Below are 23,787 nucleotides of genomic sequence, written 5' to 3' on the forward strand. Positions count from 1 at the left end.
ACAATTTTTATGATATTAACTCCTTAATTAGTAGCTTTTGATTTCATATAAACCAGTGGATTAAGGTTATATGTTTTCTTTTGACCTTGTTATAATTAGTTATGGCTCTTTGGATATTATAATTAACTTAGATTAAAATACAGAAAGATATGATTAATTTAGGTTAAAATATAGTGCAGGAAAATTCTTTGAAAGAATGTGAAATTAAACATGAGCATTTAAGGGCATCTTGTCCTGTGGATTCTGGTGAAAGCCAGCTGTCTTGTAATCTGCCGGTCATTGTTTGGTCAAGACCACCCCATATAGATGTCCTGAAAGCTATGACTTCGCAGGCACAGGCACAAAGGGATCAGAGCTGCAGAGCCAAGCCTGATGACTAGCTGGTTCGTCTCCTTTCCCTAGACAACACTGAGCTAGTCCACACCCCAAAGCACAACATACATTAACAGTTCAAGCCCTAGAGTCAAACTATGAAGTGCAAATACAATACCATCACATAATTAAATGTTTGATTGATGTTTGCTTCTACTAATACGTTTGTTATTATCCTGTTCTTTTTCAGTGAGCCCTGGGCACCAGATCACCTATTGCATAATCAGGGAGATGGTAACCTTTTCTAGTGATTAATAAATCATTTAGAAACTTCTTTTAATTGACATTAGCCTAATGATTACTCATATCCTTTCTGCATATTGTCTAGAGAGATAATGATGTTGTTTCTAACAAAAGATTAAACATGTTAGACATTAAAAAAATGTAAATGCTAAGTGTTAAACTATTCTAAAAATAACTATTATTTCTTACCTAAGATTAAATTAATGAAGATCAGAAACATGGAAATGAAAGAAAGAGGAATAAAATCAGGGATATAGGTGTTAAAGTATATTGATATATATTTTATAAAATGTTAATACTAAGAATTAAACATTTGGGTAAAAAAGGAACAACCATAAGCACATAATCCTAGATCCTTTACAAAATAAAATTTCAATAATTTTTCCAATTAGAATTAATATGGGCCATAATACAGCAAAATAAAATCACAAATATTTATACAATATCACCTATAAAATAGACATTAATTTGGCATTTTTTGGGGAGGGATTGGCTAACTTCACTTAGCATTATCTTCTGTAATGCCATCCATTTACCTGCAAATGCCATGATTTTATTCTCTTTTAATCCTGAGTAAAATTCCATTGTGTATATATGCCACATTTTTTTTATCCATTCATCCACTGAAAGGCATCTAGGTTGGTGCCACAGTTTAGCTATTGTGAACTGAGCTTCTATAAACATTGATGTGGCTATGTCCCTGTAGTATGCTGTTTTTAAGTCCTTTGGGTATAGTCTGAGGAGAGGGATAGCTGGGTCAAATGGTGGTTCCATTCCCAGATTTCCAAGGAATTTCCATAGTGCTTTCCATATTGGCTGCAAACAAATGCTGAATGTTTTCTCTGATATAAGGAGGCTGACTCATAGTGCAGTAGGGAGGGGGAGCATGGGAGGATTAGATGAATTCTAGACAGGGAAGAGGGGTGGGAGGGGAAGGGAGGAAGCAGGGGATTAGCAAGGATGGTGGAATGTGATGGACATCATTATCCAAAGTACATGTATGAAGACTCTAATTGGGTGTCAACATACTATATATACAAACAGAGATATGGAAAATCGTGGTATATATGTGTAATAAGAATTGTAATGCATTCTACTGTCGTGTATTTAATAAAATAAAATCAATAAAAAATAAAATAGACATTAATGTCATTATTTTAAATATCTGTGTTAGAAAAGTAATTACTCATCAAGTGATTATTTCAAAAATCATGGAAGTTAGTAGCATTTTTCTTAATAGTCAAAATCTAACAGCAGTATACAATTCATAAACAATGATGTGGTTAAACCAGTTGTGATGTGTTTTTATGATGGAAAACTACATAGGAATGACAAAACAAAAGCAAAACCAAAAACTAACATATAAGACTCTGCATAAAGGATCTGAGCTGCAGACTTTGTATGTGGTTGCATTATTTATAGAGATCAAAAGTCCATTTACTAGTATGAAACAAAGGCTTAAGACAGATAGAAGAAAGGACAAATGAAAACCCTGCCAGCCAATACTGTGTGCAGCTGAATTATTTAGAGGCTGAATGTCCTGAGAAGGAATTCTGAGCTCTATTGAGGAGTGGGGACAGTTTATGAGCTGCATGAGGTCAGAATACTGGTTATGTTTTATCAACTACAAATGCTTTCCTGAGGCTTTGAAGGCAGAGTGAGGCAGAAGCCTTTATCCTGTGGATCTTCCCTTCTGCTCCCACTGGCATCTGCATAGGAGCCCCACGACCTAGAAGGTACACCTAAGCGAGCACTTCATCCCAGAGTGTGGTGACCTCTCCAGTTCATTGAGGGTACCTGAAACAGTGACTATGTAGATATCTATTTCCGGTGTATCTGCTCTCCCTTGCCTTGTTGACATGGTGGAGAGATAGGACCCTTGCTGGAAGTTCTGTAGTTGTCTCCAATTGGGAGATCCAGGGTCAAATTCTTTCCTCCAGAATATAAACATTTTATAGGCACCTAATTCCTTGTCCCTTTCTTCTTAGGAAATTAAGAGCTTCCTGCTGAATAAAGAATGATACAGTGATCTTAAATATGTTCATTCATTTATTCAAGGATTAGCCTAAGGCCTGCTATGGGGTAGCTGTTCTAAGTATTGGAGTTCTTCAGTGGACACAACAGACAAAGGCCCCTTGGCTTGGAGCTCTTTATATCCTAATCAATGTAGTCAATCAAGAAAATCCAAAGAAGAATAACTGTAGCAAACCTGAGAAAAGCACACTCATTCAGAGTGCACGCCCTGCTTAAAAACTGCAGGTGTTTTTTAAATTCTCTTATCCAGGGACATATCCAGGCACATTGCAATTTTTAGTTTCTAGTATACTTTAAAATATTTTGCTTTTTAAAATGGAACTTGGTGATTATATTATGATTTTACATGGATGACTAGAAAACAGTTTCCATTTTTGTTACTTTATTTGCTTTGTTTGATATGTTTAGGTAATTAGAATATGTATCCTATTCCCTTATATACTTCTTTCCTGAAAATAGTGTTTTCATAGGAGTAGCTAATGAACATTATTTGATAATCATTTTAGAACCCAGTGAAGAATTGCAGCAACATTTGAACAAGATATTTTCAAACCTTATAAAGTAATGGGATGCTTGTAGATTTGTCTAACAAAAACTTACATAACACAATTCTGTAGGTAGAACATTTTAAACATAATCATATCTTTTCTAGTTTGTATCACAAACCACAAAGATTTGTACCAGAAAAAAAATGCAGTTTTAAAGTAAGTGTTTTCATGGTGTGATTTTATTCATATTATTTAATTTCCATTTTCAATAGCTTACTCTTTTTCTTTAATGGGAAGTATACATTAATTTGAGAGGAATCTTGGGGGTGATTAAGTTACCTTAAGTATACTTTATCTGATTTAGGTGGATATATGAACTTTTCAGACATTTAGTAAATCATTTCCTCACTTTTATAATCATTATCTATTTGCCAAAGGGAAATGGACATTTGGCAAGTAACCAGTTAATTTGAGCAGACACCATGCAGGGGAAATGTCTCTTGGCGCCTGAAGGAGATATTAATAGACCAAGTGGTTTGATGCAACTGCAGGGATAGTCTTATCACCTTGTCTGAACTGACCCTGTAAATCATAGAGCATGAGACTGGTTGGGCATAAGAACTCAAGCGAAAGTGTTAAACTTTTATTATTTTACAAGCCTGTGATAAAATAGATTGAATGTTTTTTCCCTCAACTACATGTAGCAATAAAATAATAGTCTTCAACTTTCCTAAAGGATCTTTGATGATTTTAAGTAAAAAATATAAAAAACTAAAAAAAAAAAAAAAAACAAGGGAGAGAATTGAATTACAGCAGATGGGGTAGAGAGAGAAGATGGAGGGGAGGGGAGGGGAGGGGGGATAGTAGAGGATAGGAAAGGTAGCAGAATACAACAGTCACTAGTATGGCATTATGTAAAAACTTGGATGTGTAACCGATGTGATTCTGCAATCTGTATATGGGGTAAAAATGGGAGTTCATAACCCACTTGAATCAAATGTATGAAATATGATATGTCAAGAGCTTTGTAATGTTTTGAACAACCAATAAAAAAATGAAAGTATCAATATAAACAGAGAGGAAAAAGAAATATTTGGAGCTTAGAAAGCTTTGTATGTAATGTTTGGTGTGAGACTTTTGAACACTGTTAAATGTTTTATGTGTCTTAAAAGTTTACTACATCTTCTAAGAGTTCAACTTTTTAAAATTCCACATATAAGTGAAATCATGCAGTATTTGTCTCATCAGGCTTTAGCATAATATCCTTCGGGTTTATCCATGTGGTCATATAGGATTTCCTCCTTTTTTAAAGACTGAATAGTACTCCATTACTTATATTTGTATTCATTAATTGTCTTTATCCATTCATTGGGTGAACACCTAGTTTGCTTCCATATGTTAACTATTGTGAATATTAGTGCAGTGGAATACTTTAAAAGACATATTTGAAGTACATAAAGGAAATTTTAGAAAAAAAAAGTGCTATATATGGTTTGAATGACTGATTTTCACTTATTAATTAGAGCCTCAAAATATGAAAAAAGAATGTAAGAGCAATATCTGTGACCCTGTCTTCAGTAGCAGATTGGGTAGGCTATTTAGAGATATTAATGAAATTTTAAAAAAATATATACCTACAGATTTACATTTTTCCATGAGTTGTAGGCTTCTTTTTATTACTAAGATGACAAGATTATGTGCAAGTAAAAGACACTTATTGGTAGAGTGAGAAGATATTTAAATCATTTTAATTACTATTCTTAGCATTACTTTTGAAAGAAAAAGCAATGAGATTACAGTTGTTAAGGCCTTCCATACTCTGCTTATCTATAGCAACATTCCCAGAAATAACATTAGTTATTTATAAAATTTTATTAAAAACTCATGATTTTTCTTTCACTTGTGGAGCATACCCAGGGCCTCATGCATGCTAGGCAAGTGCTCTACTGCTGAGCCACATCATGTTCTGTTTTAATGCACATGATCTCATTTATCTCTTCTAATAGAATGTGAGCACCCTAAAGCCATAACTGGTATCTAGTGACCTATGAGTTCACAGAATGTGTACAGCCTGTTTCTTGTGAGTCACTGCATGTTGACTCCAACATGTGACTGCCCTCTTACAAAAGCTTAGCTGTCCAAGTCCTGGGCACCTGGAACTTGCAGATTCTTTGTATAAACAACCAGTCCATAAATTTGAATTGTCAGAAGCTCCTGGAAGAGCAGTTGGAAGGCAGGGCTAGAAGTATTGACTTACAGGACAAGCCCTCCCAGTGTTTCCAACAATGCCTCCAGTTCACCAGTTCTTGGATATTCATTCAGTCATTCAATAAATATATCACAGAGATGCATGTTTCATTTTAAAAATGATTTTTTTTTAATTGTGGATGGACAGTACCTTTGTTTGTTTATTTTTATGCAGTGCTGAGGACGAAAACCAGTGCCCCACATGTTCTTCCCATGGGGATTTTGGGACATGACATCTATGCCTTTTCTTCTTCTGTTGACTTAAGATTTCTATCTTTTTTTTCCTAAAGAAATTCTTAACCCATGCAATATTACATAGCTGAATTCATCATTCATCCTGGAGCAAAACTGGACTTACCTTGTATGTCAGGTAATCTTGGAGATCTGTATGAGAATATATTTAGACTTAGAAAAGTTAAGCTACGTGGTTTGTTTTTTTAGTTTTATTTTAATATTCTGCCCAACTTTAGCTTCCAATAATTCTCTTTTAAAATCACCAACACAAACTGCAAGATGAAACACAAATACTCCATATTAAAGGACTTATTTATGTTACTTAATTTATCACCACGTTAAACTGTTATGTATTTCCAGACACCCTATGAAAACACCTTAATGTATTACACAAGTTAATGTTGACCTATAGAATTTTAAATAATTCCATCAGATAATAGAAATTGATTTCTGAATATGTAAGCCATCTAAATAATTAAATTATAAGTAGTGCTATGAGTAGTTACCTAATTCCTATGTTATGGAAGTAATCTGATTTTGTGAGTAATACAGCTTCCTCATAAAAGTTTTAAAAAACTGAGTTAGCCTTGTTGTTCTATACCTAAATTTATTTATTTCAACCAAAAATGAAGATCCAAAGAACCACTCAATTTGTGTACTTGTGATCTCTCATCTAGTTTCTCAAAGAAATACTTGGTCAAATATGATGATACATTGGTATTGTATGGAACATTAAAGTTTTGGAGATTATTATTTATTTACCAACAAGTAACACAAAAATTTTTGGAAGGCTTAAATTCAATACAATAGAAAGAACCTCTTTTTAATCTTTTCTATGTCAATTCATATTTTCAATTTGATATACTTAGTTTGATATGTAGTATATATGTAGTTGTGAAAAGATACAAATATGAACATGAGGAAACTTCTGTCTTCTTAAAACTCAGTATATCCATTAGGACTGGTCAAGTAAATAGAAAACACATCATGTCTACAATCAGCAGGGACTTAATACAAGTAATTTGAAGAACTCAGAAGCTAAGAAATAGATTGCTGTGGGGTAACCTGTAGATTAGTAGCAATAGGGTAGATTAACATCTAGAATGGAAAGACCCTACCCTACATCATGGACAGTGTTCAGATACCTGGTAGCTGGAGCAATGTGGTGAGAACTAGAACTCCTGCTGGTGTGTTCTTCTTAGAGCCACAGTAGATGGAAAATTGTCAGACAGATGCAGCTTTGGTTAGCAAAGCAGAACTCGGCATCTCTCCCACTACTGCCTTCCAGTCTTCTGCCAGGTTCTGCCACTGCCTGAAAAGTTTTAGCAGTCAGCTGGCAAGGGGCCTGGGAAATGGGTCCCTTCCACTATGAGTGAGGACAGGGGAAGAACAGATTGGAGAGCAAATGTGCAGGAGGTCAAACAGCACAAGGACAAAGGTGAGTATTCAAATCACAAGTAGAAGAAGCAAAAGCGTTGAGGAAAGTAGAGATTACTTGATGGAAGGAAGGGAAGACTAAAGCTGATGGAGTAAATGATATTTGGATGTGACTTATGATTAAAGGAAGATATTCCTTATCATCTAAACTAAGAAACTTTTAAGAATGGAAGGGGTAATGTTAGGAAGTACTCCAATGCAACATACGCAAACTTGAAAATATAATACATGAGAAAGACGGCACTCCAATCAATCATACAATTAAGTGTAATTTTTTTCTAATGTAAACTTATCATTCTTTATTTGTTGTTCAATTTTTCATGATTATGTCATTGAAGATATTTTCCAATTAAATGCCAATATCCACGAACAAGTTCCAGCATGATTTATGTGGAAGAATCATTATATCATGCTATCTTTGAGATTATGAGGTTATTCATGGAAAGATTAAAATCACGTTGCTTTGGGACTTGTTGAGTGTGCTACTAGGACATGTTTGTAGGTATGTGTCAAAAGATAATTAGCTCATGGTAGTAAGGCCTCGGACGATGCTCCGGCAAGTTGTCCTGCATTATTCAATGCTGTACTTATTCTTCTTGGTCAAACTTCTGTCCTTACCTGCTTTTATCTGTGTTCTTTGGCCACATACTGTGCTTGCTGACTTCACCTTTAGTGTCCAGCATTGTTTAATTCTTGGAAATCCATATTCTCTTATTTCATTCCTCTGAAAGTATTCTTTCACACTTGACTAATAAATGTGTATGTGTCAGATAAAACATACATTCTTCAGTTTTTATGCTTCTGTGCATTGCTGGATCAGTTGAAATTATTGGTGCTCTTGAAAAGACTGGTATCCTTGGCCCAAAATATTTTGGACTGTTTTCCTCCTATAATGCTTTAAAAATGAAGATTAACTACAAAGTAAAATGCAAATCACCTTATACTAAACCCCACAGGGAATACATTGTCTACATTTTCAAATGTTTGGTTAACAGAACAAATTTTAAGTGGGAAAGATAGCAGTGAAATTTTTTTCCATACTCCTGCCTTGAACATGTTCTGCTCTTCTTCATTTCTGGTTAAAATCAAGGGATATCACAGAGCACCTTCCAATTGTCGTTGGACACTGCTAGCAGTTCATCATGCCCGCGTTCATGGATTCTAGACCCACTAGTTACAGGTCTCAGCCTCTGCTCCTGTTCAAAGACTCTTCATTCCCTCAGCTGGCTGCGTGGGGCGCGAGGCCACAGTGGGCAGCTGGTATGTGTCCCTGCCTTCTCTCCAGACTGCTCCTCCATCAGTATCCCCGCTCACTAGCCTGCTCTCACTTTTCCCGAGTGGGAGACATCTAGAGGAGAGGAATCAGGGAGGAGGAAAAGTTCTCCTCCTGTCATCAAAATGCTCCTCGTATATTTTAAAGATGTATTATTCCAATAAGGACTAATTTCTTTAATACGGGCCTAATCATATAGGCTACTTCAAATATTTATTATCAGAAGTGAAGCTGAGTGAACACTTCTGAACACAACTACTTTGTATGAGTCCTGGGATTTTCCTAGAATAGTTTTCTTGTTGTGAAATATACTTTGATTCATCTCAGTAAATCTTGCTCTCCCCTGAAAACATCACTGATATTTGTATCCTCCTTCAGAAATGTTCAAGAATGTCTTCCTTACCATTTCTCTATCCATATTTTTATTAATATATTTTTGCTGTGAGGAATATTGATTTTTCTCCTCCTTCCTTTGTGTGCCTTCATCTTGGCCTCTGGACAGCTTCCTGTCAAGTTTAGGACACTCCACCTGGCGTCATTGCTGTTTGCCTTTCTCACTTTCCTGTTGTCCTCTCTGGCCATTCTGCTCTTTTTCAGACACGAATGCAAGGAGAAATTGTTTGGATATTGCTTCTGTAAAACCCAATACACAGGTCCATTTATTTCATTTAAATGATTTATTCTCTAGAATTATGAGCATAAACAATAGCTTTATTCATTCATCATTCATTCGGAGAGTTTACTCTGAGTAGAAACTTATAAAAGATTGATTTATCAGATGAAAGCGTTTTGAACAACAACATGCTTTTTCGGAACATATGTAGCTCTGTGCGGTTACAGGGCATTGAGAGTGGGCAGAGAGAATGCTTGAGACTTTGTTATAAAGCATTGTTTAGCTAAGTGCTCCTGGCTCTAGGGAAAACCATGTAGGAGGAATGCTCCCCCCACTGATGTGAGTCACTCATCTGACTTTCTTCACCCATGGGGGCCTGCAAAATAGAAAAGGAGCTTGTGATTCCATTTACAATTTTGGTGACTAATCATTGATGTTTTAACTTAATACTTGCACTCTAGAGACAGAATACTGCCTACATACTAAATTATATTTGTTACGATGGTTTAACTGTAAGATCAACAGTTTTATTTTCAATTATTTAGAAAACTTTAAATATCACAGAATCAGAATATAGTTTATAACATATTAAAAAGTATTGCTTACCTTTACAGAGCTTTATTTGTAGATGTGATTGGTGATTAATGCAAGCTTTTAAAAGAAGAGAAATGTACAAACATGATTTCTATTTGACCTACATAATAAGAACTAATTTATCTTTCCATATGTGATTTGTATGGGATATACTCAGGATGTACATGTACAAAACAAACACATAATTATGAGGTAAAAATAAATAAAATCTGGCTGAGTAAGCCCTACAATTTTCCCTGTAATGTTTCAAGGTACATTTGGCATTGATGTAAAGCCTTTTATTTTTGCCAGGGAGGAAATCTTGATTTTTTTTCTCTTTATTTTCTCCTTAATTTAGTTCTATGACTGAAAGGAAATAATTGTTAGTGATAGACATTTAAGTAATCCAGAATTGCTAGGGAAAGGAGTTTGGACTTCTCATTTGGATTCCATTGTATAGACTATGAGTCCCAAACACTTAGATTATGTTTCATTCCTGTAGAAGTATATACTTATCAGCCACTATCCTCATGCTCATCCAAGTAAGAAATACATTGACAGCAAGTTCTGTGGGTTCTGGGATTTTCTCAGTAAGCTCTGACTGCATCCCACGTGGCTATCCCTGCTCCCTCCATTTCTCTTCATTTTGGTTCACAACTTTGGCTGTAAAGGTAGTGTTATCTGGGGAGTTTTTAATAGTTAATGATGTCACCTTCCTCCCAGCAGGGCAGAATCTCTGAACATGGGGCCAATGGTATTTTAAACCTCAGCTATAACTGGAAAGTTTTCCAGAATGCCAGTCTTTCCTGATTATTTCTTTCGTAACAACTTTGTAGTCATTTTTTTTAACATGCCTTAGGTATTCTTTGCTCCTTCTGGTCTCGCATCTTACCTGCCTATTTTACTTTAATCCAGATCTAACTGTGCTTTGACTGAAGAAAACCTCCTGTGCTTCTTCCCTGTGGCTCTCTGCTGATCACCTTCAGTGGCGGGCTCCCTCTGACACTCAAAGCCTGGCTAGCTCCAGCTCTTCCTTGCTCATTCACTCATTCAGTTGGTTTGTTAGTCAGTTAGCATTTTATCATTATATTATAAGCAGTGAAAAAGACAGAATTTGTCCCTATTCCTTGACATATACATCATAGTAGGTTGTAGGGTGGTGGAGTCCAAAAACAAGATCAACCCAATGAACACATCAGATAACATGATAGTAGATGGTATACAGACAGAAAATTAAATAAATAATATGATAGACAAGAGAGATGATGGGTAAGAAAAGTTCTTTATCTAACTGATGATTAATTATTTGTCTTCGTGTTTACCCTATTTTGTTTTTATTTAGACACCCAGTGAGGGAAGGACTTTAGGAAGAGTACTAAATGAAACAGAAAATGTGTAATGGGGCCTTGTGGGTTTTTTTTTCAGGGTAAAGCAGAAGGAAGTGTAGTTGCCAATGGCCAAGGCTGGAACTGCATGAGGACTCTGTCCAGGGAGAGGGACAGAAGGTCCTGGAAAGGGGTCAGCCTCAGAGTGTGTAGAGTCCGTGAGTCTCTTAAGTGGTGGGGGGCCATCACACTGGTGATACAACTGATCTGACTGTTACAACATCATCTGCTATGATTTACCTTTGGTGTGGAGGAAGGAATGGGAAGAAGAAAGGGGAAGGCTAGGGTTGAACCCCATCCTGTGTGGCCTAGTTTATAGACCATGGTACCTTAGAAAGAGGGAGGCTCTGGGGATGGAGGAAGAGGCAGAGAACATGCTCTACAAGTGCTATTTTTTTCCTCTTGCAGGCACCTTGAGAAGAGTGTCAACAGGGTTTTTCCAGTGTTAGATGTGGGATTGATATAAAATGAGGAGTCAGACAAGGATCTAAGTCACAGCTTCCTGCTAGCAGAAGGTAGAAAGAAGCTTTGCGGAGACCTTTAAAACTTCATTTTGGGTTGAATTTAGTTTCCTTTTTAAAATTAAATATTTCAAAGACTTTAGGAATGCAGAAAATTTCAAAATGGATATATGTGTATTCACCACCCAGATGTAAGTTTAATGACAGATATCACAGATCTTTTGATATGTTTAAGAAAGACTCACACAGCTGTAGCAAAAGACCCACTTTCCATTTCATCCCCCTCCTTTCCTCTAATGAAGAGATATGCTGGTGAATATCTTTTTTATGTGTATTTTTACTCCCAGATCACGCCTTAATGTAGTCAACAATGTATTATTAGCTTATATACATTTAAAATGACTGACATTGTACTGTATAATTCTGCAACTTAGTTTTTATACTATACTTATTTTATAGATGTTTGAATATTGATAAATACAAACATAATTTACTCATGTACTGTATTACAGGAAACCCTGTGTTTATTTATCAATTCCTTATTGATTAGTCTGTATTTCCTCAATTTATAAACTATGCCATAATGAAAATTTTGTGTGAAGCATGTAATCCATATGTCCAAGCGATGTTTCACATTAACAGAGCTGTTTTTCAGATGTGATGAATGCCACCAAACTGTTCCCAAAGTGTTCATGCCAACTTACATCCCACAGTGTTCATCCACCTGTGCTGAGCATATATATGAACATAAATTGATGAGTATTTTACATCAGTATGTATATCTATGCCTATGGATATTTAAAATATGATTATTATGTGTATTTTAAATAGAACTTTTAGAAATTTGGGTATTCTCTGGACTGTGGATATATCTTAGTTGGTAGAGTGCTTGCCTCACATCCACAAGGCCCTGGTTTCAATCCCCAGCACCACACACACCAAAAAAATAAATAAATAAAAAGAAAGAAAAAAATTTGGGTATTCTCTGAAATAATTTATGTAACACTAAGTGTACTTATTTCTCTCTGATTTGATAAAATTTGTCTAAATTGTTTCCTGAGCTTTCTTTGTTCAACTTTCTAAAGGTCATTAAAACAAAACAAAACAAAACAAACAAACAACCAAAAAACATGTGCTTCAGATTGAATGGAGCATGGAATTAAAAGAGCTTTCTGTTTTTAAGATGCAAGTTCTGAGATATGATGTTTGGCTCCCTGTGCCATTCATGTCTGTCTTGTGTTTCCTTTAGATGTGCACCTGTCACACCCACCTGGATCTCTCCACATTCCGTCTCTTGCTTGTTCAGTTGTCTGCATCTACAGCTTGGTCTGTGATGGTAGGAACAGAGATACTTGGTTCACAGCAGACACCAGCGTCTAGCAGTATACCTGAATGGTGTATAGACTGAGATGTGTTTTCAGTTGACTTGTTGGAGGTTGGTGGGAGAAAATTTGTTTCTTTCCTATTGATACAGTACATGCACTCTGGGAATGGTGAAAAGACAGTCACAGAATGAAATCCTGTTCACTCAACAAAGAGCATGCATATCGAATCTCCATTAAATAAGTTTCTCTATGAGCCCTACTAAAGAAGGATATTGCCAATGCTAAGAACACAGTGAGCATAGTTCATTATTTGGTAATGAGAACAATAACTAGGTACATAGAAAAAGAAATATATCTGCAGAAAGCACTATGCAAATGCTATTCTGTACTGGGTACTCTGCCAATCATCTAAAAATTCACACATTTACATAGCACAAGGTCCCTTAGAGATGGGAATACTCCTTGTTCACATATAAGAGAAAAAAATCTTCCCTATCACAGATGTCTTAAATCTCCCCAGGGGGAAGATGGTGAGATTAGAGCTGCACCTACTCTGACCTAGCACAGCCTGCCCAGGCTAGCTGCTCTTCATGAGCTCCACTGGTGCAAAGCATTATTGACACCTGTCTAGATCCATGCCTCATCCCCACGGGCAGGCTCTCCCACCTCTCCCTCCTTGTCTCACACACACATCATGAGTCACTACTCTCCAGCAAATTTATCAAATGCATTTCCTGTACATTTCCCCATTTCTCCCCCTCATTTCAATTTGTAATACCAGAAGCACATAGTTATAGTAGAGAGTTAAGTGATATTTTAAAGTAGGATGATAATAAGTCAATAAGTCATTATGTTGGGATATTCATAAGAAAATGTCCTTGTTCTAGTACATACTCTTACTTCTGACTCTATTTCCACAATCTGAAAACCTGTGATATATTTTTAAAATTATTTATTTGTTTTAATTAGTTATACATGACAGTAGAATGCACTTATGCACTTTGATGTATCATACATAGATGGGATATAATTTCTCATTTTATGAGTGTACATGTTGCCGAGTCGTACTGTTCATGCAGTCACATATATACATACAGTAATGATGTGTGTTTCATTCGACTATCCCTCCTATCCCCACATCCCCCCTCATCACTTTCCCCTACCTAACCTGAAGTAATGCTATTCTTCCTAGTGCCCCCTGCCTTATTGTGAATTAGCATCTGCATATCTGAGAAAATATTTGGCCTTCGGTTTTGTGGGATTGGCTTCTTTTGCTTAGTATGATATTCTATAACTCCAACCATTTACTGGCAAATGCCATAATTTCACTCTTCTTTAAAGCTGAGTAATATTTCATTGAGATTATATACTGCATTTTCTTTATCCATTCATCTATTGAGGGATACTTAGGTTGGTTTCATAGTTTAGGTATTGTGAAGTGAACTGCTATAAACATTGACGTGGCTGTGTCACTATAGTATCCTGATTTTAAGTCCTTTGGGTATAAACCAAGGAGTGTGATAGCTGGATCAAATGGTGGTTCCATTCTCAATTTTCTGAGGAATCTCCATACTGCTTTCCACAGTGCGTGAACCAGTTTGCAGTCCTACCAGCAATGTATGAGTGTAACTTTTTCACCACATCCTTGCTAACATTTATCGTTGCCTGTACTCTTGATGATTGCCTTTCTGAAAAGAGTGAAATGAAATCTGAAAACCTGTGATAAACTTCAAAGTTTAAATTTGTGATTATTTGTGATTATTCATATGTTAACACATTACTTCTATGTAGCTAGATTTCCGTACTGATTGTTTTTTTATTCTAAGGGGTCTCTTAAGACATGAGTATGTGGAATCTTTTAATTGTGCGTTATTTTTTTTTCCTACTACATATGAGTACTCTCTTAAAAAATAGGCTCATAGTCATGTGTACCATGCCAAAGTACAGAGACTCACGTACATGTGCGCGCACACACATGCACTCTCACACCCTCAAACTCAGAAGCACACACACACAATCTTCCACTTATACCTTCAAACTCAAAATCACACCCACACCCACTTAACACTCAAACTCACATTAACACTGTAACATACCCACAGTCACACACTCACCACACTATCACACTCACACTCACGCACACTCTGAAGCTCACACCCTCACCTTCACATGCACTCTTGCTGCAGTCCAGGCACCTTCCCATTGACACGTCCTTGGTGTGTGCTGCTACTTCAGCTTGGAGCATCTTCCTTTCAAACTTTCCTCTTCAAATAATAAGTTTTTTAAATTTTATTTGTTATAATTAGTTATACATGATATAATAGTGCATTTCAATTCATTGTACACAAATGGAACACAACTTTTCATTTCTCTGGTTGTACACAATGGAGAGTTGCACCACATGTGCAGTCATACATGTACCTAGGGTAATGATGTCCATCTCATTCCACCAGCTTTCCTACTCCTATGCCCCCCCCTCTTCCCTCCCTCCCCTTTGCCCAATCCAAGTTCCTCCACTCTCCCCATGCCCCCCCATTGTGGGTCAGCATCCACTTATCAGAAAAAACATATGGACTTTGGTTTTTTTGAGATCGGCTTACTTTGCTTAGCATGATATTCTTCAACTTCATCCATTTACCTGAAAATGCCATAATTTTATTCTCTTTTAATGCTGAGTAATATTCCATTGTGTATATGTACCACAGTTTCTTTATTCATTAATCTGTTGAAGGTCATCTAGTTTGGTTCCACAGTTTAGCTATTGTGAATTGAGCTGCTATGAACATTGATGTGGCTGCGTCACTATACTATGCTGATTTTAAGTCCTTTGGGTATAGACCGAGGAGTGGGATAGCTGGGTCAAATGATGGTTCCATTCCAAGTTTTCTAAGGAATCTCCATACTGCTTTCAATGTATGAGTGTACCTTTTTCTCCATATCCTCGCCAATACTTATCATTGCTTGTATTCTTGATAACTGCCATTCTGATTAGAGTGAGATGAAATCCTAGAGCAGTTTTGATTTGTGTTTCTCTAATTATCACAATACCAGACCTTAAACTGTACTACAGAGCTATAGTAACAAGAATGGCATGAAAAGAGACTTGTAGACCAGTGGTACAGAACAGAAGACACAGACACAAACCCACACAATACTCTTGAATTAACTTCCAAATTTCAGAACCCATGTCCCCTTCTCTATGAATCACTGCCATTTTCCATAATACTATTAGCTTCTTTGTCTCTACAAAGTGGCCTGAAGCTTGATTCTATATGGTACCACTTAGCCAATTGCCAGAAATATTCCTTGAATGGACAAAAGACAGAATGAGGAAAGGAGGATAATCAAGGGAAGGAGGGAAGGAAAGAAAGGAGAAAGGGGCTTTATGTCTGAGAGATCAAGAAAGATTCCGTTGTCACTACAGATAATAGAAGGGTGTTCCCTATTCCAAGTTTCTTTGTTAACAAATAAGGCATGTAACTTGACATTTGAAAATTGTGTTCTGAAGAGAAGTGAGAGATCTGTTTGCATTTCCAATGCGATCTGCGATGCCATTCAGTAAAATGCTGCAGTGACTTCACAGACCGCTGTGTTGCTGTGCAGCTACTGACCAGCTGACCAGTGTGTGGGCCACGTCTGATTGCCCTGCTAGATCTGTTTCCTCCTCTCTCCTGCAACCCTTCCTCAGAATTGGTCACCAGAGGTGGTGGTTCTCATTCCAACCATTTATTGTACTTAATACAGTCTCCAGGTTGGTCCATGTCACAAATGACAACATTTTGTTTCTTTTTGTGGCTGAACTGTCTCCCATTATGTATATATTCCATCATGTATATCTACCAAATTTTCTTTATCGATTAATTGGTTGATGAACACTTAGTTTGTTTCTATGTCTTGGCTCTTATAAATACTGCTATAACACATATGGGGGTGCATATATCTCTTTGACTGACTGATTTCATTTACTTTAGATATATATCCAGTAGTGGTAAAGCTGGACCATACGTTGTCTTATTTTTAATTTTTTGAGGAATCCCATATCAGTTCCCATAATGTCTGTTCTAGTTTGCATTCCTACCAACAGCATGTAAGGGTTCCTTTATTTCTACATCCTCATAATTAGACTTTTGAATTTTTGATGGTTACAGATTCATATATATTTGTAAGAAATAATACAAAGAGAAGTGTACAGCCTTTACCCAGTTTCCTCCAATGTTATCATCTTACAAAATTGTCTTATAATAGTACAACCAAGATATTGAAACAGAGAAAGTCAGAACAGAGAGAATTTCCATTTTAAGAATATGTGATGTTGCCCTTTTATAGCCATCTCCTGCATTTCCTGACGACCCTCTTACCCATCTCTAACTTGATTTCCATTTCTGTATTTTTGACATGTCAAAATGTTATGTACATTGTAATAATTATTCCCCTAGTTGAATGAAGATGAATATCTTTCAAAGTTTAGGAGATATTCTATTTTATTTTCTGTACATTTTGTCTTTTCACATTTTATATCCAGTTAATTTTCATAAACTTGATACAATTCTTTGTATAATAAGGTACTTGGTCTCATGTACAAAATACTATTTTATTTACTGTGCACAAATTGTATAATTGTGATTACATTTATCATTTTATGATATCTTGGCTTGGGATTATACTTAGGAAAACTTGTACTATTTGGTGATTTTAAAAATGTATCCGCATTTTTCTTCTAACATTTTCCAGTATTATATACTCTTTTTTATTTTTTTATTTTGATTTTCTGATTCATCATTATCAAGATGACAATTCATAAAAGATGTGAAGAAAAATTCAATTTCTAGTTGTCTACCTAATTTTCCTAAGTAATTGAAAAAAGATTTCAAACTGATACCATTCTTTGTGATTTTTATATATTAATTATGATGACAGTGTTTTTCAGAAAGTCAAAGAAATATCATTGGGTTTTCCTACAGTATTATAATATTAGGAGGAAGTACAGATTTTTTTCTTTAAAGCTTTAAGAAAGCTGTATTCCATGATGCAATACTGTTAATGTTATGCCGTGAATTTTCACAAAAAAGTAGAAACCCTTATTAATTATCTGTGGCCAATTACTCTATTCTATAAATGTATGTTGTGCCTGGTGTTGATCTTGGCAACACTGGTCAAGCAGCTGTGCCATCATAGATTCATCTGCTTCTTTACCATGTTCTCCAGGTCACTGAATCAGATTCCCTGGTTTCTGGAGGGATGGCTGGTGACAGTAGGATTGCAGCTGCTTCTCTCTCAGAAACACAGTTAATAGCATACAGCCTCACAACTTCCAAGACTTCTGTTGACATTGTAGCTGAAGAGCTCTTTTGCTTTTATTTTTATTATATTTTACTCTTCACTTATGGGTATGTGATTTTCTTCTTTGGAAAAGATACATTAAAACATTTCCTGAATAAGGAGGGAATTGAAACATTTACTTAACAGAATAAAGAGCTGCATTTTATTTTAGCCATTTTAGACACAAAGGAATACATCTTCCACTTACAGTTATATGCTAATCATAGTATTAACTGCAAGCTGGGCACAGTGGTGCTCACTTGTAATCCCAGTGACTTGGGAGGCTGAGATAGGAGGATCACAAGTTCAAGGCCAGCCTGGGCAACTTAGCAAGATCTTGTCTCAAAACTAAAAGTTCTTGTGGTTCCACATGAATGATTTAAATTACATGCCCACTACAACCCAATGAGAGTTCTGATCACTCCACCTATTGCCAATGCTGAATGCCTTTGTTTTTCTAAATCTTTGTTAATTTGGTAGATCAGAATAGTAGCAAATGATTTTAATTTGTGTATTTTTGAAGTTTCAAGAGAATGATTAGACTAAATGGCGTACATATGCTTGTGTCTTTTTCTTAACTTTCCACTCTGTTCCAAGAATCTTATGTACATTCTTACAGAATAAATATGCTCTTATAACTATCAGTTTAAAAAAAAAGTGGGGCAGGGTTGTGGCTTAATGGTAGAGCAGCTCTGTGTTCATCCCCAGTGCAGACCCCAACAAGAGACATTAATTGCAGCAAGATAGAGTTTGAGATGGAGGAGGTAACCCATCTGACTTTTTCCTGGAATATTTTCTCCTTGGTCGGAAGAACTTGTCTTTCTTCCGACTTCATCAGAGTAGATTACAAATAATGGATCCCTGCTTTCTCTTAAAAGGAACTGTTGGAACTTCGACATGCTTATCAAAAACTAAGAAGACAGTACCAGGTGAAGGTGGCAGAACTGAATCCTGCAAACAGCCCAGTGGATCAGAATGAGGCAGAAGCAAAGAAACTCAGATTTCAAGTGGAAGAACTGAAACTGGGACTGAACTAAAAAGAAGATGAGGTACTTTATAAATAAGCATGTAAGCATGTGCTGGATGGCTTCAAACATCACTTTATAGTGTGTATGAGGCATTTTGTTCTTTATTAATGCATCATTAATCAGGGTAAAAACCTTCATATTTTAACCACTAAAGTCAATTTTAAAAATTATATGGAAAGAGAAGAAAGATTACAACATGCACATTTGAGTGATAATAGTATGTTTATAGCTTTAACGTTTCAGCATAGTCTGGTGTGTGTGTGTGTGTGTGTGTGTGTGTGTGTGTGTTTAAATATGGACACAGTATAACTAAAACCTGGAGTTTTACATTTAAGATTTAAGCATATGTCAGAGAAATACAATACTTGTTGTGACTATACATTATATATATTAGCACTGCTCTCGGGTTTTTTGAATGAGGCTCATTTTGCTGGGTGAGGTCAACTTGTTAATGGCTATGAAATATCTCAGATGGTTCCGGAAGGCAGTCATCTTAGTGTGATGTCTAACAGCACGACTGTGACTCTGGTGCAATTTCAGCTTCACTTATGAGTACAAAGAGTTTGTTTATTTGTTTGTTTTCACAGCAACATAGCCTCCATTGTCACTGTGACTGTGGGACTGTCCTCTCCAAGTTGTGGTAATGTCAGATTCCATTCACTGCATTCCAGTCACTGCATCTGCTCCTGTTGGACAACTTATGAGGCAAAAATCAAAAAGCATTGGCTCCCTCCTTAGAAAGACTGTTTACATTTTTGCATGAGAAATAATAACAGAACATATTCTACATTTTGTGCTTTAGTTTTTTTTTTTAGAGTTAATTTTTTATTTTTTTATTTTTTTTTATTTTTTTTATTGGTTGTTCAAAACATTATAAAGCTCTTGACATATCATATTTCATACATTAGATTCAAGTTGGTTATGAACTCCCAATTTTACCCCAAATACAGATTGCAGAATCACATCGGTTACACATCCACATTTTTACATAATGCCCTATTAGTAACTGTTGTATTCTGCTACCTTTCCTATCCTCTACCATCCCCCCTCCCTCCCCTCCCATCTTCTCTCTCTACCCCATCCACTGTAATTCATATCTCTCCTTGTTTATTTTCCCATTCCCCTCACAACCTCTTATATGTAATTTTGTGTAACAATGAGGGTCTCCCTCCATTACCATGCAATTTCCCTTTTCTCTCCCTTTCCATCCCACCTCATGTATCTGTTTAATGTTAATCTTTTCTTCCTGCTCTTCCTCCCTGCTCTGTTCTTAGTTGCTCTCATTATATCAAAGAAGACATTTGGTATTTGTTTTTTAGGGATTGGCTAGCTTCACTAAGCATAATCTGCTCTAGTGCCATCCATTTCCCTGCAAATTCTATGATTTTGTCATTTTTTAGTGCTGCGTAATACTCCATGGTGTATAAATGCCACATTTTTTTTATCCATTCATCTATTGAAGGGCATCTGGGTTGGTTCCACAGTCTAGCAATTGTGAATTGTGCTGCTATGAACATCGATGTAGCAGTATCCCTGTAGTACGCTCTTTTAAGGTCTTCAGGGAAAAGTCCAAGAAGGGCAATAGCTGGGTCAAATGGTGGTTCCATTCCCAGCTTTCCCAGGAGTCTCCATACTGTTTTCCAGATTGGCCGCACCAGTTTGCAGTCCCACCAGCAATGTACAAGAGTACCCTTTTCCCCACATCCTCTCCAGCACTTGTTGTTGTTTGACTTCATAATGGCTGCCAATCTTACTGGAGTGAGATGGTATCTTACGGTGGTTTTGATTTGCATTTCTCTGACTGCTAGAGATGGTGAGCATTTTTTCATGTACTTGTTGATTGATTGTATGTCCTCCTCTGAGAAGTGTCTGTTCAGGTCCTTGGCCCATTTGTTGATTGGGTTATTTGTTTTCTTATTGTTTAATTTTTTGAGTTCTTTGTATACTCTGGATATTAGGGCTCTATCTGAAGTGTGAGGAGTAAAAATTTGTTCCCATGATGTAGGCTCCCTATTTACCTCTTTTATTGTTTCTCTTGCTGAGAGAAAACTTTTCAGTTTAAGTAAGTCCCATTTGTTGATTTTTGTTATCAACTTTTGTGCTATGGGTGTCCTATTAAGGAATTTGGAGCCCGACCCTACAATATGTAGATCGGAGCCAACTTTTTCTTCTATCAGACGCAGAGTCTCTGATTTGATATCTAGCTCCTTGATCCACTTTGAGTTAACTTTTGTGCATGGCGAGAGGAGGGGATTCAGTTTCATTTTGTTGCATATGGATTTCCAGTTTTCCCAGCACCATTTGTTGAAGATGCTATCCTCCCTCCATTGCATGCTTTTAGCTCCTTTATCAAATATAAGATAGTTGTAGCTTTGTGGATTAGTCTCTGTGTCCTCTATTCTGTACCATTGGTCCACCCTCCTGTTTTGGTACCAGTACCATGCTGTTTTTGTTACTATTGCTCTGTAATATAGTTTTAAGTCTGGTATCGCTATACCGCCTGATTCGCACTTCCTGCTTAGAATTGCTTTTGCTATTCTGGGTCTTTTATTTTTCCATATGAATTTCATGATTGCTTTATCCATTTCTACAAGAAATGCCTTTGGGATTTTGATTGGCATTGCATTAAACCTATAGAGAACTTTTGGTAATATCGCCATTTTGATGATGTTAGTTCTGCCTATCCATGAACAGGGTATATGTTTCCATCTTCTAAGATCTTCTTCTACTTCTCTTTTTAGGGTTTTGTAGTTTTCATTATATAAATCTTTCACCTCTTTTGTTAGGTTGATTCCCAAGTATTTTATTTTTTTTGAGGATATTGTGAATGGAGTGTTTTTCCTCATTTCCGTTTCAGAAGTTTTGTCGCTGATATACAGAAATGCCTTTGATTTATGTGTGTTGATTTTATATCCTGCCACTTTGCTGAATTCATTTATTAGTTCTAGTAGTTTTTTTGTAGACCCTTTTGGGTCTTCTAGGTATAGAATCATGTCATCTGCAAATAGTGATAATTTAAGTTCTTCCTTTCCTATTTTTATGCCTTTAATTTCTTTCGTCTGTCTAATTGCTCTGGCCAGTGTTTCGAGAACTATATTGAATAGAAGTGGTGATAGAGGGCATCCCTGTCTTGTTCCAGATTTTAGAGGGAATGCCTTCAATTTTTCTCCATTGAGAATGATGCTAGCCTGAGGCTTAGCATAGATAGCTTTTACAATGTCGAGGTAAGTTCCTGTTATCCCTAGTTTTTCTAATGTTTTGAACATAAAGGGATGCTGTACTTTGTCGAATGCTTTTTCTGCGTCTATTGAGATGATCATATGGTTCTTATTTTTAAGTCTATTGATGTGGTGAATAACATTTATTGATTTCCGTATATTGAACCATCCTTGCATCCCAGGGATGAATCCTACTTGATCATGGTGCACAATTTTTTTGATGTGCCTTTGTATCCGATTCGCCAGAATTTTATTGAGGATTTTTGCATCTATGTTCATCAGAGATATTGGTCTGTAGTTTTCTTTCTTTGAGGTGTCTTTGTCTGGTTTCGGAATCAGGGTGATGTTGGCCTCATAGAATGAATTTGGCAGAGCTCCTTCTTTTTCTATTTCCTGAAATAACTTGAAAAGTATTGGTATTAATTCTTCCTTAAAGGTTTTGTAAAACTCCGCTGTATACCCATCCGGTCCTGGGCTTTTCTTGGTTGGAAGTCTTTTGATTGCTTCTTCTATTTCATCTATTGTTATTGGTCTGTTTAAGTTGTGAGTATCCTCCTGACTCAGTCTGGGCAAATCATATGACTTAAGGAATTTATCAATGTCTTCACTATCTTCTATTTTATTGGAATATAGGTTTTCAAAATAATTTCTAATTGTCTTCTGTATTTCTGTAGTGTCTGTTGTGATATTGCCTTTTTCATCCTGTATGTTAGTGATTTGAGTTCTCTCTCTTCTTCTCTTCGTTAGCATGGCTAAAGGGTCTGTAGATCTTATTTATTTTTTCAAAGAACCAACTTTTAGTTTTGTTAATTTTTTCAATAGTTTCTTTTGTTTCAATTTCATTGATTTCCGCTCTGATTTTAATTATTTCTTGCCTTCTGCTACATTTGCTGTTGTTTTGCTCTTCCTTTTCTAGGGCTTTGAGATGAAGTGTGAGCTCATTTATTTGTTGGTTTTTCCTTTTTTTGAGGAATGACCTCCAAGCGATGAATCTCCCTCTTAAAACTGCTTTCATTGTGTCCCATAGATTCCGATATGTTGTGTCTGTATTTTCATTTATCTCTAAGAATTTTTTGATTTCTTCCTTTATGTCTTCTGTAACCCATTGATCATTCAGTAACATATTGTTCATTTTCCATGTGATGTAGGATTTTTCCTTCCGTCTTTTATCATTGATTTCCAGTTTCATTCCATTATGATCAGATAAAATGCATGGTATTATCTCCACCCGTGTATATTTACTGAGGGTTGCCCTATGGCATAATATATGGTCTATTTTTGAGGAGGATCCATGTGCTGCTGAGAAAAAAGTATATCCACTTGATGATGGTTGATATATTCTATATATGTCAGTTAAGTCTAGGTTGTTGATTGTGATATTGAGTTCTATAGTTTCTTTATTCAGCTTTTGTTTGGAGGATCTGTCCAATTGTGAGAGAGGTGTGTTGAAGTCACCCATAATTATTGTGTTGTGGTCTATTTGATTCTTGAACTTGAGGAGAATTTGTTTTATGAACGTCGCAGCACCATTATTTGG

The 23,787-nt window shown here is 36.1% G+C and overlaps 1 protein-coding gene across 2 annotated transcripts in view; it reads left to right on the plus strand.

Annotated features, from left to right (window-relative positions):
• Window positions 1-19,067, plus strand: part of Ccdc102b (coiled-coil domain containing 102B) — a 197,030-nt gene extending 177,963 nt beyond the window's left edge. Inside the window, exon 6 of one of the 2 annotated variants that reach the window (XM_058580669.1) lies at window positions 18,883-19,067. In XM_058580669.1, coding sequence (XP_058436652.1) covers window positions 18,883-19,041 — 159 coding nt within the window. In that variant the 3' untranslated portion in view covers window positions 19,042-19,067. The remainder of the gene's footprint in view (window positions 1-18,882) is intronic. The other variant, XM_046448631.2, reaches the window with a different exon arrangement.
• The last annotated feature ends 4,720 nt before the right edge of the window (window positions 19,068-23,787 follow it).

Source organism: Marmota monax, unplaced genomic scaffold (genome assembly GCF_021218885.2).
Source record: "Marmota monax isolate L192 unplaced genomic scaffold, Marmota_monax_Labrador192_F-V1.1 WCK01_AAM20220418_F8-fsc00060, whole genome shotgun sequence".
Classification (NCBI taxonomy): Eukaryota; Metazoa; Chordata; class Mammalia; order Rodentia; family Sciuridae; genus Marmota; species Marmota monax.